The sequence below is a fragment of the Benincasa hispida genome, chromosome 3 (genome assembly GCF_027475165.1).
Source record: "Benincasa hispida cultivar pf3 chromosome 3, pf3_genome.v1.1, whole genome shotgun sequence".
NCBI lineage: Eukaryota > Viridiplantae > Streptophyta > Magnoliopsida > Cucurbitales > Cucurbitaceae > Benincasa > Benincasa hispida.
The window spans coordinates 67,331,785-67,350,057 of NC_143480.1; the positions used below are offsets into that span (position 1 = coordinate 67,331,785).

Sequence of the window (18,273 nt, forward strand, 5' to 3'; positions counted from 1 at the left end):
ATCAAAATACCGAGATAAAATAGGGTTGTCGTTAAAAGTCTCGTTAGAGGTGGTCTTCGTCAGAGTTAGTCATCTGAGGTGAATGTTAGTGTTGGTGAAAAAAGTGGTGTTCATTGGACTTAAATCATCGAAGATGGTCTTTAGAGTTATCGTTGAAGGTGGTTGTCGGAGGCCGGAGTTGGTCACCGGAGGTGATTTATCGTGGAGTTGACCGAGCGAAGGTGGTTGTCAGAGTTGGTCGCCAGAGTTGTTGTCAAAGGTGGTTGTCAGAGCTCGAAGTTGGTTGTCAGGGTTGTTGGAATGTGTTAGCAATAGTCATCGACTGTAGCCAATGGGTAGAGCTATTAAAAACAGTGGATAGAGATAGAGAATTGGAGTGAGTTAAAGGGAGAGTTGGGATGAGTTGGAGTTATATTCTTAAACTTTCAATTATAAAAATAGGGTAAGTTGCAAAAACAACTCCTAAAGTATGGTGGTCGTTGTAATTATATTCTTAAATTTTCAATTGTAAAAATTGAGTCATCAAACTTATACAAGTTAAAATTATGAGAAATTTTTACAGATGACCCAGAAATTGGGCAAAAAATGTCAAATGACCCAAAATTTCCAAAAAAAAAAAAAAAAAAAAACTCGAATGACCCTTTGCTAACGTCAAATTTGGGTGAAATTACCAAAATATATTTGCGCGCAAATGGAAAAGTCGTCTCGCTCCTGCTCTCTCTCTTATTTCTATCACTCACGTACCAATGTTCTCTCTCTGTATCCCTCGTTCTCTCTTGGTCTCGGTCTTGGTCCCGGTATCTCTCACTCTTTCTCTTCCTTTTTTCACTCATAAATCAATCTTCTCTCTATACCATCAAGTCTTCCTTTTCTCATTCATAAATAACTCTCTCTACATATCTCTTGCTTTCTCTCTGGGTCTTGTACTCTATATCTTTTGCTTTCTCTATGGGTCTTACCCTCTATTGGGAGGGCTCATTACATATTAATCATCTTCAACGACATTGCTTTTTCTCTCCCAGGTATGCAATTATCTTAATTTCATATTCTTCACCCTTTCTTTTTCTTTTATATTTATGCTCATGGATTTGAGATTTTCATTCCGAAGCTGGCCGTCAAGTTGGGAGAGCTCATTGTAGAAAGAGAAGAAGAACAAAAGAGGAAAAAAGAAAAAAAGTTTTTCGCTAAAGTTGGTCCACCGAAAAAAGAAGAAAAAAAAAATTCGTCGAAGTTGGTTCGCCGGAGAAGTTGTGGTCACATTGGAGAAGAAAAGAGACATCGAAGAAGGAAAATAGAGAGAAGAAGAAATAAATCAAGGGCATATTCGTAACTTCACTTAACCATGGCATCAACAGAAGTCCTTTAATATTTCGGGTTTCTAAAATAGGTCAACTGTAGAAATTTCTCTAAAATTAAACCCTTAAACTTATATAATTGTAGAAGTTATAATAATTGTATAAGTATGAGTTCAATTTTATCTGTTGAGATCTAATTTCTATAACTATTGCAAGTTTGGAGGTTCAATTTTAACACCTAAAAATTTGAAGACTCAATTTTTACTATTAAAAATTTGAGAGTATAATTGCAACTGCATTTAACAATTTATTATTTAAAATAAATTGATTTTTCCGATTAGACCTAAAATCATTGTCGCAAAAAGATTACGAAGAGAGAATTTCATAGCAGGCGCTTGAGCAGTGGTTAGTATGCAAAGCATTGTCAGAGAAGACGACAATGGCGAACCCTAGGAGGAACTCCATTTCATTCTCATCTTCGAGCAATCCTCAAAGCTTGGAGAGTCCATTTCACAGTCAATCCCAAGGCCGAAGCCTTTCTCTCTCGTTAGCCTTGTCATTCTCGCATCTGAAGAACTTTCTCAAGAAGCCTCACGCCTTCCCTTTCCTTCTCTCTGTTTTCCTCTTACTCACATGGATTTCTCTCAGAATCCAACACTCTTCTTCTCGCTTCTCTTCTCCCAATTCCTCTCGATTTCAGCAGATTCCCGATTCGTGGAGCAAGGATGACGATCTCAAGGCCAACCTCGTCCGCTTCAAGTCTGGATTCCCTTCCCCAATTGCCAAGGACAACAGGGGCTGGCTACTCGACCCTATTTCTCTCGCGCTTGGTTCCGGCATTCCTGGTATTCCGATCGTCTTCGCTTCTGGTTTTAATTCATTAAGGTTCCGTTTTGTTTGTGCTGAATTCGGCTTTTTGGTGTCTTCTTAGCCTATTATGACTGCGTTTCTTCATTGCTTTAAGCTTGAAACTATATGCAACTATCCACTGCGACTGGAACTTAAACCCCAGTTGTTTATTAATCCCATAAGTGCTCCAAAATCAATCAGTTCTTCAATTCCAATTACCTGTTTTACGGCATTGTGATTTCCGAGTAAAGCCAATGTTCATTTCAGTGATCATTTGCAGGTGGAGCAGTGACCTGTGCTTCTATTCATATTGGAGAAATTCAACCTGGTGCTATGAGGGGAAACCACAGACATCATACATGTAACGAGACATTTGTCCTGTGGGGGGCTAGAACAAAATTCAGGGTAAGCTAAGGAGTACGAGATTGGAAATCATTTGTTTTTTTTTTTTTTTATCTGTTTTATATCTCGCATTTTATGGATGTGTCATACAGTTGGGAACTCTTTCCTTGAATAAAAAATGGTTGGATTCAGAATTAAATATGTCTTAAGTCAATTAATTATCTTACCCTACTGCTAATTTGGATTCTGTGTCTCTTTATGCACTTTATGCAGTTGGAGAACAGCAAGGTTGGTGATAAAGGATATGCTGAAGTGATCATTGGTGCGGATGAGGTTGCTGTTGCAGCAAGTCCAAGAGGAACAGCCCACGCATTGATAAACATGGATCCTGTACGGACTACATTGTTTCTGGGGTGTCAAGATGGTAGTATAAACTATAACAGTTCAACTTCAGATTTTAAAGTTTGGAAAGATCTTTAGTTGCAATAACTTCTCTTAACTCAGCAACTATTTAGGTCTTGACAAGAATGTCTTTGGCTTTTCTTCTTCCCTTCTATTTCCCTTTGCCTAACCTGTTGGATTTTTGCTAGGTGGAGGGAATGGCATTGTACTTGGAGAATTTGTGAGCCAATTGTGTCATGAACTGAGATCAATTATTACATCTTTGTATACAGTATTCTTTTTATACAGTATGAAATATACTTCAAGTCTGAAGCACAACCTCTGGATCTTGACTGTGAAGTGGAAAAATTGTGAAGGCTTTAATTAGACTAAGTGCATAATAAATAAAATATAAATGCACAATTAACATAATATTAATAACTAGTGTCAATCACGAGATTGAGAAATGAAAGTTTAAATATTATTAACTTTCAACCTCTACCAAATCTTAGAAGTACATTACAAGATTACATTGCAAATATTTAAAATATTAAAAATGTCATCACATAGCAGGACTTCATCTCCATTTCCTCCCATCATTAGGCTTATCCCCTCCATAACTCTTCTAGTACCATTTTTATGTGCCTCCACAAGTATTAGAGACATGGATGGAGGGAGGGTGCTTCGAGAGAGAGAATGTCAGATGGAGAAGATGAATAAGTTCTTGTTTAAGCTTTTCATCTATTTATTATCTGCAACTGCTATTTTATTTCTTAAAAGATGTTGCCCTTAGGCATGCATGCTCAAGCAAGACAAGGCGGACCCTAGGTGTACATAGGTTTCAGTTGTAAACTTGGCAAAGCTTATACAGTTAGTCCAGTTGAAACTCAAACTCAACCTTCTTTGATTCTCTCTTTTTGATAAAAACATTTTCATTCATAGATTGAGAAGTGTTATAAAGAAGGGTTGACATCTGAGTTTCTGATCACTGAACTGAATTGTGGCACAAGATTATAGCATAGATTTTCTTGTTATAAATTGGACTCATCTTTTGTATTCCCTTTGATAGGGATCTTTTATATATTCTTTGGATATTTCATTCATCAATGAAATTGTTTTTTATCAAAAAAAAAAAAAATGTATTGTGACACATTTCTTGCAAGTTCTGTTCATTTTAGCTTCACAATGTTGGAAAAGAACCTTGTAAATTCTAACATTTCCATATGATATTAATATTTTTAATAACTCAATGTAGTTCACCTTCTTCTAGCACATGAAAGTGTTCATGTGCTGAATTTTACTGTTAGAGTATTCAGCTTTTTTTCTATTGTAGAAATGTTGAATCAGGCAGCTATCTTTTTTGGGATTATATTTTTACTCAAAAGACCTTGGTTGAAGCTGTTCAGGGTTTTAAATTTCCATTGAGTTTCTCTAAGGACGTTGTAATTGGCATCTTGTGAGACATTGGTGCTGGGTCTTGGGAGAACTTTCCAGTAAGGCTTACAATTCCCTGGAGATACACTAGTCTTGTGGAAATTTGGTTGGAAAAAAGAGTAGAAGAATTTTGCAGAATGTCAGCAGACTGTGGGAAGACATTTGGGAACTTATGGTTTTTGTTGCTTCTTCCTCTTGGGATGCAAATTCTTTTTATAAATTGTAATGATACATCTTTTTATTTATCAGCCAAGTGGAAAGGTTGGACCTTTATCCGGAGAGTATCTTCCTCTTGTCCTCTGTATAGGTTCTAATTTTTCTATGAAACGGTCTTGCTCCATATGAAAAAAAAATGTCTATTGAATGTGACCTTTGTAGTTTCTTGTTTGATGAAAATACTTGAATAGTGAAAAGGGTTTTGGAGGCATAAGCATGAATAAATATTTTTCTTTTACCAAGATTAGCTGTGTAGAACCGTAGATTGGAAAGGTTCTATTATTATATATGAACATTTTATCTGATTGTCATCTTGAAAGCTTTCTGATTTAGGGATAAAATTTGAAACCTGTCTATTATTAGTCAACGTCCCTCTTGAAAGAAAAGTGGCTAAGTTTAGAACATCTGTTTCATTGGGACTTAACTTGTACGTATGTGATTGTGATGATGGTTAAGCTTGAAAGCTAACTAAAGTAAGGAAACAAGCAAGAAAATTGCTTGTATCAGAATGCAAGTTGGACATTAAGATATAGTTGTTTTTGCATGTGTATAAAAAGCTAGATTCTGAAGCCCATCATATCAAAACTAGTGTGAGAAAGAGAGAGGAGAGAGAGATTGGTGAAAAAATGGAGACAAAGAAGAGGATGGCAGTTCTGGTAGGGTGCAATTATCCTAATACCAAGTATGAGTTGCATGGCTGCATAAATGATGTGATGGCCATGCGAGAGAAGCTGATGAGCAGGTTCGGTTTTAAAGAGAGCAATATTCAGGTGCTGACTGACGAGCCAGGCTCGTTGCTGATGCCAACTGGTGCCAACATCAAACGTGCGCTGGGGCGAATGGTTGGTAAGGCAGAATCGGGAGACGTGCTGTTCTTTCACTACAGTGGACATGGAACCAGAGTTCCATCCATGAAACATGGAAACTTCCTTCGGCAGGATGAGGCCATTGTACCTTGTGACTTCAATCTCATTACAGGTTTGTTTGTATGTTGTTATTTAGATTAGGAAAGTGATTCTTGCATTTTAGCTGAAATTTTAATTGTGTTTGCAGATATCGATTTTCGTCATCTTGTAAACCGCCTGCCTAAGGGAGCAAGCTTCACCATGATTTCAGACTCGTGCCATAGCGGAGGTCTGATCGACAAAGAGAAGGAGCAGATTGGACCTTCTACCATCATCAACGGTGAAAAGCTCTCACTCCCATCTATACCAAACGCTGCAAAGGCAAAAACCATCCCCTTCCAATCAATTCTACAGCACCTTTCATCACATACCAACATCAACACAACAGACATTGGCACCCACCTGCTCGAAGCCTTTGGAGCAGATGCCAGTCTCAAGTTTCAGCTGCACCCGCGTGAACTCGACACGGTTGACTTGCTGAAGCCCGATGCAGGGATTCTGTTGAGTGGGTGCCAGGCAAATGAGAGTTCAGCAGACATGAACCCGGATAATGCAGGTGGGAAAGCATATGGTGCATTCAGCAATGCGATCGAGAACGTGCTCGAGAAGAACCCCGGTGTACTTTCAAACAAGCAGGTGGTGGTGATGGCGAGAGAGAGGCTGAAGCAGCAAGGCTTGAGGCAGCAGCACCCCTGTCTGTATTGTAGCGATGAGAATGCTGAGGCAATGTTCTTATGCCAGCGCCCATGAGCTAATTTTTAGCCCATATAACACAGAATCGTGACAAAATAAATGAAATAAAATGAACTGTGATTACTTTTATTATTTGTAAACTTGATTGGTTTATTTAATAAGAAGGAAACTGTAGATGAAGTTTTAAGCTTTTTATAAACAAGTATTTTATTGTACTGTGCAGTTCCTTATTTTGGTAATTCAAAAACTAAATATTTCAAAGATATATGATGCTTGGGACTATATATATGTGTGTGTATATATAATTTAAATAATTGGGTTCTTAATTGGACATAGGGTCACATAAATTTTAAGAAATATAAATAATCGAGCAAACTAAATATATTTTTTTTTCTTCCAAGTTCTCATCGGTTAATTACTCAAAAAAAATAAAAAATAATAATTTTGATTAAATTACAAGTTTAGTTCATAAATATTTATGTTTTTGCTTAATTGGTCTTCAAACTTGAGAAAGTGTTCAATAAGTTCCTAAACTTTCAATGAATTTTGTATCTAATAGGTTCTAATACTTTAAAACGTCTAATATGTTGAATTTCAAATTCTATAATTAATATGTACATGTATTTTAAGAAAAGTTGAATGGGTTAAGAACCTAATTAGATATAAAATTGAAAATCCTAGAATTTGTTGGACACAAAGTTGAATGTTTAAAGGTCTATTAGATAATTTAAAATTTCGGAATTCATTGAATACAAAATTGAAAGTTCAAGACCCTAATATAATACCATTTAAGTTTACGATTCAAAATGACACAAAGTTAAAAGTTGAGATTAAACTAGTAATAATAATAAATTTTAAATAGCTCGTGTAAGACTTAATATCGTTATATACTTTAAAATTACTGTAATCTATGTGATCTTGGATTAAAAACAAGTTTAAAAATGTTTTTCAAAAATAGAATATATTAATTTTAAAAAAATAAAATAAATTAAAAGAAGGTTATTAGTTTATTAAGATTCAAAATTAAGCATAAAGTATCCCACAATACAATTTCAAAATAAGATTAAACTTTTTTTTTAGTACAAATTGAAGTAGGGAGATTTGAATTATAGACCACCATAACCATTACTTGATCAACTCCATCATCGATTGATTTTTGAATCAATTAATTTATTGATTTAATCAGTAAATTTTGGTGACTTTTTTTAAGTGTTTTTTGAAAAAGTGTTTTCATAAATTATTATTTTTTTAAAAAAAATATCTAACCATTGTTGAGAAAAATAAGAGCAATTTTTACCATCTAACTAACTAATGATTAATAGTCACCTAACTAAAACCATTCGATTAATAATTATAGCTAACATTTCAAATTATAATTTGCATCGCTATGTCTAAATACACCATCTAAATATTTCTTTTGTTTTTTTTTTTTAATCTAAATAAAGATTGTTGATGCTAAATTTTGGATAGGAAAAACATACATAACTTCACGTGATATCAGTAAATTTGTTTGAAGGAAGAGAAGGACATGACCTGCAAAAAAGAAAACCTGCACATTAGTTTAGTGCTTGCCACACACACTTTGATGCTTCACACTGATGTGGTGCTTGCCACACACTCCGATGCTTAAGTCAAAGAGTGAAAGAGTGTGGAAGCTAACGAGTTTGAGAGTAGGACTCAAATTAACTCATATGAAATTATAATGAAGTATTATAGAGAAAACTGACGTAGGGTGTTCTCTAGGGTTTCCGAATTGCTTTAGGATAAGTAGATGACCTACTAGGCCAAAGGACATGCTCGGCTTTATGTTTTGGGCCGAGGTCGAGCATCTCTCTTAGGTCATATCTTGGACTTAAAATGTTACTTCGGGTTGGGGTCGGGACATGCATAAAGCATGCCCCATTAGGCGTTTGACAAGGGTCGATCTTGAGCCTGAGCCATGACTGAGGTCACTGGCTTGTCAAGTCTAAGCCAATCCCCTTCTCCTAGGTTCATTTTGATTTAGTTACCACTTTCAGTTCATATTATATTTTTTCTTGATTTTTTTTTCATTATTAAATGTCATATCATTCGATCTAAAATCATCTATAATAAAGACCATCTGAGAGGTCGAATAAAGTGTGAGATTAAAGCTTTTAAATTCATAAAACACCAAATTCAAAGCCATTTGAATTAAAATTGAAATTTACATGGGAATATTTCGTAGTTTTCTAGAATTATAAATGTCCTATCCTATCGCTATGAGAGAGAGGGAAAAAAAATAAAAAAAAATAAGAAGAAAGAAGAAGTAGGATGTTTTTTTGGTAGTTGTTTTAAATAGTAGTAATGAAAATATTTTTAGGTATAGCAAAATGTCACTTTTAGATATGACTACCAGACACTAATAGATGAATATATCAAATAGATCGCGATAAACATTTATTAGACATTAACAGATGTCTATTGTGATCTATCGAAGTCTATTGTGACATTTTATAATATTTATAAATAAGTTGGTTCGTTTTTATTTTTTTTTTTGAAACCAACTCTTTTTTTAGGACAAATATCAATTTATACCATGAACTTTGGTGTTGTATTAATTTAAACCGTATACTAATAATAGTTGTATCAGTTTAAACTCTAAACTAATAATTGTGCCAATTTAGATTCTGAACTTTTATGAATGTATCAATTAATTTAAACCTTCAATTATGTTTTAATGAGATACACGTATGAAAGTTAAGGATTTAAAGTGACATGTTTATGAAAGTTCAAAGTTTAAATTGATACATTTTATGAAAGTTCAGACTTTAAATTGATACAATTATTAGTTTGGAGTTTAAATTTATACAACTCCCAAAATTTAGAGTTTAAATTGATACAACCCAAAAGTTTAAGGGTTTAAATTGATATTTACTTTTATTTTGTTATTTTGTTATTTTTTTAATTTTATTTTCAAAGCTGAAATCCTAAAAAGCAATTGGAGCATAAATCCAAGAGCTCCAAGGAAATTCCAGTCTTTAAAGTTTCGTATTTGTATTGTTTGCCCTTTGGACTAAAAAAAGTACGGTACATTTTTTAATTTGTGTCTATTATAGGTATGAAATTTTAAAATGTCCAATTAATTTCACTTTAAATTTTGTGTCCAGTTAATATATCCCTAACATGTACAAAATTTTAAAAACTAACTAATCTATTCAAAATAAAAATAATTTTTTTGTCAAATTAAGTCCTAAAATTTTCAATTCTATAGTAAGCCAATGAATTTAATAAATATAGGTCAAGGACCTTTATTAGACACAAAATAATAATAAAATAAATTCATCTATTGGGTACACAATCAAGTTGATTACCTTATTTATTAGATACTTTTTAGGTTAAAATACTATTTTAGCCTATCAACTTTAAAATTTGTTTAATTTTAATTATTAGACTTTCAAATGCCCAATTTTGATCCATATCCTTTCTAACAAATCTTAAATTTAGTCACTACTATTAGTTTAAAAAAATTTTCACCTATAAAATTTTTTTTAAACTATTTATAGAAATAACAAAAAAAAAAAAAACATTAATAGATACTTATTAGATACTTCTATTAGCGCCTATGAGTGATATAAATTGATAGAAGTCTAATATTGATAGAGGCTGATAGAAGTCTATCCGTGTCTATTAATAATATAAATCAATAGAAATATAAAATAATTAAATTTTGCTATTTTGTGTAAATAATTTTATTTATTTTTCTATTTTGAAAATTTTCTATTAGTTTACTACTATTTTTTTCAAAACTTTTTTTTATTACTTATTAATATTTTAACTATAAATTTTGGAAATACATTTATGCATGGTTTTTTTTTTTTTTTTTTAATTTTTTTAATTTTATTTATTTATAAAAATTATTGTTGTTGTTATTTAAACAATTTTAATAAAAATGATTTTGAAGAACTAAATTTAAGATTTATTAAAAATATAAAACTAAAATTAGACATATAAAAGTGTAGGGACTAAAATTGAATAAATCTCAAATTTCATATTAAAAAAATAATTTAATTTTCTTTTTAAAATTCAAGGAACAAATAAAAAATACCAAACAATTTAAGGACTAAACTTATAATACAACAAATAAATAATTTTCCTTATTTATAGGTTAATATACTACTTTAGTTTATGTATTTTTGGTTTTGGTTTATTTTGATATCTATATTTTTAACTTTGGTTTATTTTGGTATATGTACTTCCAAAATGATCATTTTGATCCTTGTACTTTTAAAAATTGATCATTTTAATCCCTTCATTTTCATTTTTATATCAAAATGGTCACATGTTTAAAGTTGAAGGATAAAAATAAATCAAAGTTGAAAATACAAAACCGAAAATATAAGAACTATTTTAAAAGTACAAAAAAACAAAATAAATGCTAAATAATATTTAAACCTTATATATATTAGCAATAATTAGTCTACACTTAATCTATTCTCTCTTGTTTCTTTTACCCAAAAAAAAAAAAAAATTATATATATACATAAATATATATATGTAGGCAGTTGCTTTAACAAACTCTACTCTCTTTGTTCTTTCTCCATTGCCGTTGAGCTTCATCATACACACAGAAGATTGCTAGCGAGAGAGAATCTTTGAATCAATGAAGAGACAGAACAGTCAGTTATCGTCAACTTCCCGCCGGGATCCTCCACCGGAAAGTCTTCGAGCTAAGAGCATCGGTTGCATGTCCGGCATTATTCATCTTCTCTCCAAGTACCAGAACCGTCACAAGAAATCCCTCACATTCGGTTCGTCAATTAATTACTCTATTTCTCTTTCACTTTCCTTTCATTTTGATCTCTTCCTCCGTTCAATTCATTGAACAAATCATATGTTTACTTCAATTAATTTCTTGATATAATTTTTAGGAAAGAGTAAGCAGGAGAAGGATATTATTGTGTTTTCTTCTTCTTCACCTAATTCCGATCAAACCTTAGTCTCGGCTGCCTGTGTATCTCCGGCTACTCCGCCGCCACAGAGACAACGAAGGTCACGAAATGAAAATAATAGAGAAGGAAAAGGAGCGGAGGTTGTTGATTTCAGCCGGAGAAGAATCTCCTGTGATTTACCGACGAGGAGTCCGACGCTTTCGGCAGAGATACGGCGATCGAGTTCCGTAAACTCGCCGACGATGATCGGAAAATCTCCAGCGCTGGTAGCGCGATTGATGGGACTGGAACCGGTGCCGGCGGAAGAAACGTCAAGCGAGAAGAGGAGGAAGCTTTTGGGAGCGTTGGAGAAATGCGATAATGACTTGAAAGCTCTAAAGGAGATTATCATGGCTTTTCGGTCACCGGAGAGTCATCCACCGTCGGCAACGATTGCCGGAAACTGCCTGAATCGAGACGAAGAAGTACGGACGATTTCAGGGCGGAAGTTTAGAGACTGTAACTGTGGCGTTGACGAGAAGCAGCAGCAGCAGCAGCCACCGCAGCCTTGCAGTCGATTGCATCTGAACAGAATCAACCGTACAACCAAAGGGCGTGAAAATGGTACGTTCGTAACAGTTCTTAGCATTCAATTTCGTACCAAAATGCTTAAGTCTAATTTTATTTCTATGAACCCTAATTATCTTTTGAAATTTTTAGTTTTATTCTTACTATTTTAAAAGATATCAATTAAGATATTTGGTAAAAATTCTGTTGATTTTTTTTAATATTATTAGATATAAATTGAGAATAAAAACTTATCTAATTTATACCTAATTAAGTTAAACCATTTTCAATTTTCTCAACCTAAAAATGAGATTAACCAGTAAACCTATTCGAAGGTGTTTGAAGGAAGGAGGTAAATATCGAAGAGTGAGGAGTTATAGAGTCTAAGGTATAAACTTGATTTTTTTTGGTAGTGGAAGAACTCATTAATTCCTTGGGTCAAACGAGAAGTGGAATTCATAACTTCTACTCCCCAACTTTTACTTTCAAACTTTTTAGACCAAACATAGTTTAATATAGAATAATTGTGAGGTATGAGTATTTGCACCTTCGACTTTAAAAAAAAAAAACTATACGTTAAGTATTATTTGATTTACGAAATGAGACGGAAATATATATATATATATATATATATATATATATATATATATATATATATATATATATATGTTTCAAAGTAAGAATGGAACAATTTAAGACTTAACTCTAACTAAAGAGTAATTGTGTACTAAATTAAACTTGAGTTTTTGAAGATATATATAAATATATATACCATAAAACTGTTACACCGACAAAATTATAGAAAAAATATAATTCAGAAGAAAAAGAAGCTAAAGTAAAAAAACTTACAAGAAAAGAAAAGAAAAATTATATAGGAATCTCAAGCAGGCAAAGAAAAAGATGAAGCAGGACAGCTTTATTTTACCTCATAATTTACACGAATGCAGTTGTGTTATTTTATCAACTTTTTCTCCCCTTGAGTTATTCTTGGAGTAATTTTGAAGAATCCAAATGCTTAATCAATTTCTAACTAATTGGATGAAACAGTAAATATCGGGAGTCAGAAGTTTTTATAAGAAAAAGAATAAAACTACTTTTTGATTTGAGGCATTAATTTTTTTAAAAAAAGAAAAACTAAGAAATCAATTATCCAGTCCTATTTTGTTATTGGGCTCCATGAAAAGAGAGATTTGCTCAATATTTTGTTTCAAATACAACAATATGTTCAATTTAAGGGGTTTTTTTTTTTATAAAAAATTTAAATCTTATAATGAATGACCAAATAATTTGTTTTTAGAATTAGTGTTGTAGAGACCTAGAACGAAAATTTAGATTGTCACATTATTCTAAGTTACCATCACACTAGTTAAAGTAATGATTTTTATTCTCACCGTCTGAATCTAAAAATGAAAATTGGAAGTATTCATGCAAAAGTCCCATTGAATATTGTAATTTTTTTAAAAAGCACAATGAAGATAACTTTAAGCAAAGAACAAAATTTAGGATTTTTTTTTTAAAAAAATTATAATTTAGCTTTTATTTAATATCTGTACAGATATATCAAGTATATGCTTGAGCTCGAGGGTAGTGCCCAGAAATATTAGTAGTCTAGTGGGTACAGGAAAAAGACAAGAACAGTGGTCTTTGAAGGAAAAGTAGAAGGGCATTAGCATGCCAAAATATAGGATTCCCAGCATCAACCTTCATAGCATTTGTTAGGCTCAGTGCTTTTACTGCTGTTTAGGCATGAGGGGACATGGGTAGATACTTTTTAGTTGCATATGTAATTATTACATGTATGGTACCCAATAACCATAGGAGTGCCATTCAATAACTTTATCAAAATTGAGAGTCAAATTTCTTAAAGGTATTTGGACCAAGGAGTTGGAATAAGATTTAGAGAGGGTAGAGTTGTGAATTCCTCACTCCTTGCTTGACCTGAAGAGTTTGTAGGGATCCCACAACTAAAAATATCAATTTTATGCTTTATTAACTCTTTACATTGTGATTAAAATGAGCTTAACTCAATTAACATAATGTTCATATAATCAACTTTGAGGTTAGATGTTTGATTTTCCGACCCTATATATTGTCAAAAGAAAAAAAAAAACTTGTGCGGTGAGTCCTAAGAGTTCACAACTCCCTAGATTTCACAATTTCACTCCTTATCTCAAACATCCATCTATGTCCCAAACTCCAAATTCTAATTAAAAGTAGGTTAAATTTTAAATTTAGTCATTATGGTTTGAAGAAAGTTACACTTTAGTCACCGCAGTTTTAAAAGTTAGAATTTAGTCTCTATAAATTTAATATTACAAATAGTTCTTAGATAAAATCCTAAAAAATAGTCTCTATGGTCAGAATTATTTATGAATGTTTTATCCATAAATAATTATAGAGATTAAATTTACAATTTAACCTAAAAATTAATTTCAGATGAGATAAAAATTATTGGATTGCCTTTATTAAAAGGATTATCCAAAATTCTAAAGATATGGTATCAAGTTAGTTAGAGGCAACAAACTGATGTTGCCGAGTGATAAATTACTACTAACTTTGTAATGCCTCTTAAAATTGAAAGGATATATTTAAGTTAAAAAAAGAGTAATATATTATTACTATTAAAAACCTTTTTTTTTTCTAAAAAAAATTGATTTTATTATTATGTTTATTTTATAAAATCTCTAGAATACTCAATAAATAAATAAATAAAATGAAAATTTTCATAGATAAAAAAAATGTCAAACTATTTATAGAAATAGTAAAAAAAAAAACTGTTAAACACCGATAAATTTCTATCGGCATCTATCAGTGATAAACTTCTATCAATTTCTATCATGAATAGATAGTGATAGACTTTTATTAATCTCTATCAAAGAAGATTAAAATTTTGCTATGTAAGTAATTTTTTTTATATTTTTTATTTTTAAAAATCTCCTAAATAAAACTCTACATTCATATTAATTAGATATATGAATATAGTCGGGATGTTTAGGTAGATTTATGAATATATATTAAAATGATTATTGTTTGGAATTGCTTTCTAGTTATTTAACAATATATATATATTTTTTATTTTTTAAAAAATATTTTTTAAACACTTAGAAAAAAAAAATCCAAACAGGTATAAAGATGACTTTGAGATTTGGGGTCAGAGAAAGAGAATCATTTCTCCTGATCTATTCTCAATTCACATAGAATGCTTTTCAAATTACGAGGTCCAACATGAAATTATTTACAGTGGTCGTTGATTTCTTAACGAAGTGTCATTTTTATTCCTTTATGTTGTTGGGTTCCACCACTGTATATATTTTGTTAATAGTTTTTCCTTTTCTCTTTTAACCTTTTTGTAGGCTTCAAATCAATTTAATTAAATTGGATTCTTAGTATAAACAATATTAATCACAATCTTTTCATTCTCATTACACAAATTTTTCTTTCCTTTTTTGACTTCACATTTCCACTTTAACTTTATTCTTTGACCTGTCAATTGAATTAGATAAAAATATATATACAAATGTGAGGGGATGAAGTGGACCACTGTTCCACACAAGCTCCTAACAAGCAAATAGCAATGGTTTGTAATGATTCAGTCAAGTCATATATTGTTTAAAAAAAGGTATGTGGAACATATACACAGACCTTCTTTCACTTTTTCAGAAATAAGTAAGCAGTAGATGGCTTTCTTTCTTTTTACTCAGCAAACAACCAGGCTTTTTCTAAAGCCATTGTTTCCAAGCTTCTCTTCCTACTCCCACTGGCCACAACTGTCATCCAATTCCTATCCCCACCACTCATCAGTAATTTATATCACTGCTGCACCATGAGAAATTACTGCTTTTGCATTGTCTCTTCTTCTTCTTCTTCTTCTTCTTCTTCTTCTTTTTTTTTTTTTTCCTGCATTTTGTGAAGTTTTTTAATCCCTTTAACCCTTTCTCTTTTGGTGTTTATGGCTTACTATATTATTTCTAAACCCTTCAGATCATTTTATGCTCCATACAATTGGGAAAAAGCTCTGACATTCATTTTGTTTGGACATATCAAGCTTGACACTCTTTTTATTTGTTTACTTTTTAATTAAAAAAAAATCATGACCTAATTAAATGATATTTTGGTCACCATTACAAATTAAGGTCATTTTACGATGCTTTATTCTCATTCACATACTTCATAGAAAAATTTCTAGCATAGAATTTCTCTAAACTAAGCGCGTTTGACTTTAGAATTCCTATGATTGAGCCACCGGAAAAATGAAGGATGCACCTGTGGATATATGTAGTAACTATCAGTTCATTTATGTACCCTTCCTAAACTTGGATGTCATAATTGACAGAAACTATAATGGACATTTTGAGAGTACATGAACCGAAATTATAAGCATCAAAGTAGATAAGTATCTAAACCTTAATTTATTGGTCAAAACTTTTTAACTTGAACTATTTTTCGAAGCATAAGTGTCCATTTGGATGCAAGGTTGAACGGTTTTGTTTTATTTTGATTGTCTCGAAATTCTCACATTAATAAAATTGTCCTCTTCGTCCTTGCTTTTGGACTAAGATTCTTTTCTTCTTCTCACTGACATGAGATTATGATTTTCTTCTCAAAACACATTTCCCCTTTATTGGTTTCATGGTCTCTCATTTATAGATGATTTATATTATAACATGTTCTTTTCTGCCCCTCCTTCCATGCCTATTTGTTGCACACACTGATGGAGAGTGAACCTTGGTCACTTTTGCTTAATTTATAAAAAGTTTGGATTCTGATTTTCATTATCCATGCTTAGAGGCACTGAAGGAGAATATGGAGAAATTTCTTCGGTTGAATGCATTTTCAATCTGTTCAGTTATAACTTTCTTAATTACAAGGGGTGGAGAACACCTCTGTATACAGGTGTCAAAAGAATACTCTAAAAATTACTAGTTTAATGACTTAAGATATGGTTTTCTGGGGGACCTAGGATGGGCGGTTCAAAACTATCTGGGGCGCACTAGCCTTGCTGGTCGGTCTACAAGACATTTCTAGTACTTGTAGAGAGGTCAAAGTTACTGAGGCGGCAGGCACTTTGTGTTGGACTTACTGAGGCACTGGTAAACTAATTTACAACCTATTCAGGTCAAATCTGAGGTGGTTAAACTGACAAATGGGAATGATGTCGATATTTCTGAAGTTCCTTTCGTTCTTGAGGAGATTAACGTTATGGCTTAGCTATTGGAGGATTTTTTTTTCCCCACATTGGTCAGTCACAATGCTTTGGCGTATGCTCTTGCAAAAAGGGCTTTGGACAAGAGAAATTCTCTTTCATTATTCTCCCCTTATACCTTGAATGGTTTTCTTTGTTGTTGCCTCGTGATATAATTCTTTTGTTCTTTATGATACCTTTCTAAAAAAAAAAAAAACTTAAATCTTATCGTATTTAAACTATATATATATAAAAAAATCTCAATAATATATAGAAAAAACTAAAGTAAAGCCGGTTTGGAATTATTTTTTTTTTCTTTACAGGTGGACAAGAAATAGAGGAAGAGCCAAAGAAGAAGAATCCAGGAGCAATTGAGGAGGACAGAATCTCCATATCTTCCTTAAACCCATGCATTACCAAATTACAGGAACGGATCATAAGGTTGCAGCAGATCAGTAGCATTCAATTAGAAACAAAGGCATCATCAAGAATAATGGAGAATATGAACTTGAAGAAGACGAAGAAGAAGCAGGAAAACGATGATGGTCAGCCATTAACATGGAGAAGCAAGACCATGGGAGAGAGCTTGGAAGAAATCTCAAAGGAAATCTCGTGGGGACTCAAACATGAAATGGTAAAAATAGGTATGGCTTTACAAAATCACATTTACAAAGATTTGATTGATGAGATGCTCACTGATATTATGCCTTTTTCTTCTGTTTATTCCTCCTTTCTCATCCCCTTTGATTCTTCTATCCCTCCATTTGAAGCATGTAGGAGAAGACTGCGTTTCTAGCCTAGCTAATTGCTTTTCTTTTTCTTTACGTACAAAAATTTATTTATCTGTTCATACTTTCCACTACTTCTCAAGAAATTATAATGATCTCCCTCTAGAAATTTAGTTCATTTATGGTTTTCTTCTTGCTTGTACATGTAGCACATTTTCATTCTGGTCCTGTAAAATAATATTATATTTACATCTTAAGCTCGGTTTGATAATAGTTTCATTTTCTTTAAGCTCATGATGAGAAAAATTGTTCATTGAGGTTGGTTATAATGGGATTGTTTTGTAATAATCATTGGATGTTGTTTTAAAATTTTGTTTCGAAACCTTCTTCACACTACTACAAAATTGGACTTTAATTTCGGTTTAAAACTGATATTATAAGGGAATCGACATCGAAGATCGTGTTATAAAAGGTTTTTAATGTCAGTTGTCTTTAATGTCGATTTTAAACCATTATAGATGACCAAGATTTCAATGCCAATTATTTTCATTGTTAGTTTTCAACTGATATAGAATACTGTTTTCAATATCGGTTGAAACCGACATTGAACATTATCTTCAATGCCAGTTTTTCACCTACTTTTTGTTAGTAATTATCCGGTATTAAATGTCTGTCATTGTTTTGTTTAAAATATGTATATATACACACACATATACATTTATATTTGTTGCTTATGCATGTGCAAATCAATAATATTTCTTTTTTACCAGTACATGAACAAAATAAAATCTC

At 32.1% G+C, this 18,273-nt stretch overlaps 3 protein-coding genes across 3 annotated transcripts; all 3 read left to right on the top strand.

The window, feature by feature from the left end:
• The first annotated feature begins 1,634 nt into the window (after positions 1-1,634).
• On the top strand, positions 1,635-3,206 carry LOC120073413 (RmlC-type cupin). The gene is made up of 3 exons (XM_039026263.2): positions 1,635-2,140; positions 2,425-2,549; positions 2,760-3,206. Exons 1-3 carry the CDS (start codon positions 1,735-1,737, stop codon positions 2,964-2,966), a joined length of 738 nt encoding a protein of 245 aa, XP_038882191.1. The 5' UTR covers positions 1,635-1,734; the 3' UTR covers positions 2,967-3,206.
• Positions 3,207-5,001: 1,795 nt separating this feature from the next.
• Positions 5,002-6,330, top strand: MC9 (metacaspase 9). The gene is made up of 2 exons (XM_039026262.2): positions 5,002-5,495; positions 5,571-6,330. Exons 1-2 carry the CDS (start codon positions 5,144-5,146, stop codon positions 6,170-6,172), a joined length of 954 nt encoding a protein of 317 aa, XP_038882190.1. The 5' UTR covers positions 5,002-5,143; the 3' UTR covers positions 6,173-6,330.
• Positions 6,331-10,640: 4,310 nt separating this feature from the next.
• LOC120072954 (uncharacterized) lies at positions 10,641-17,770 on the top strand. Its single transcript, XM_039025495.2, has 3 exons — positions 10,641-10,884; positions 11,005-11,628; positions 17,077-17,770. The coding sequence occupies exons 1-3, from the start codon at positions 10,737-10,739 to the stop codon at positions 17,547-17,549; spliced, it is 1,245 nt and encodes a 414-aa protein (XP_038881423.1). The 5' UTR covers positions 10,641-10,736; the 3' UTR covers positions 17,550-17,770.
• Positions 17,771-18,273: the final 503 nt, after the last annotated feature.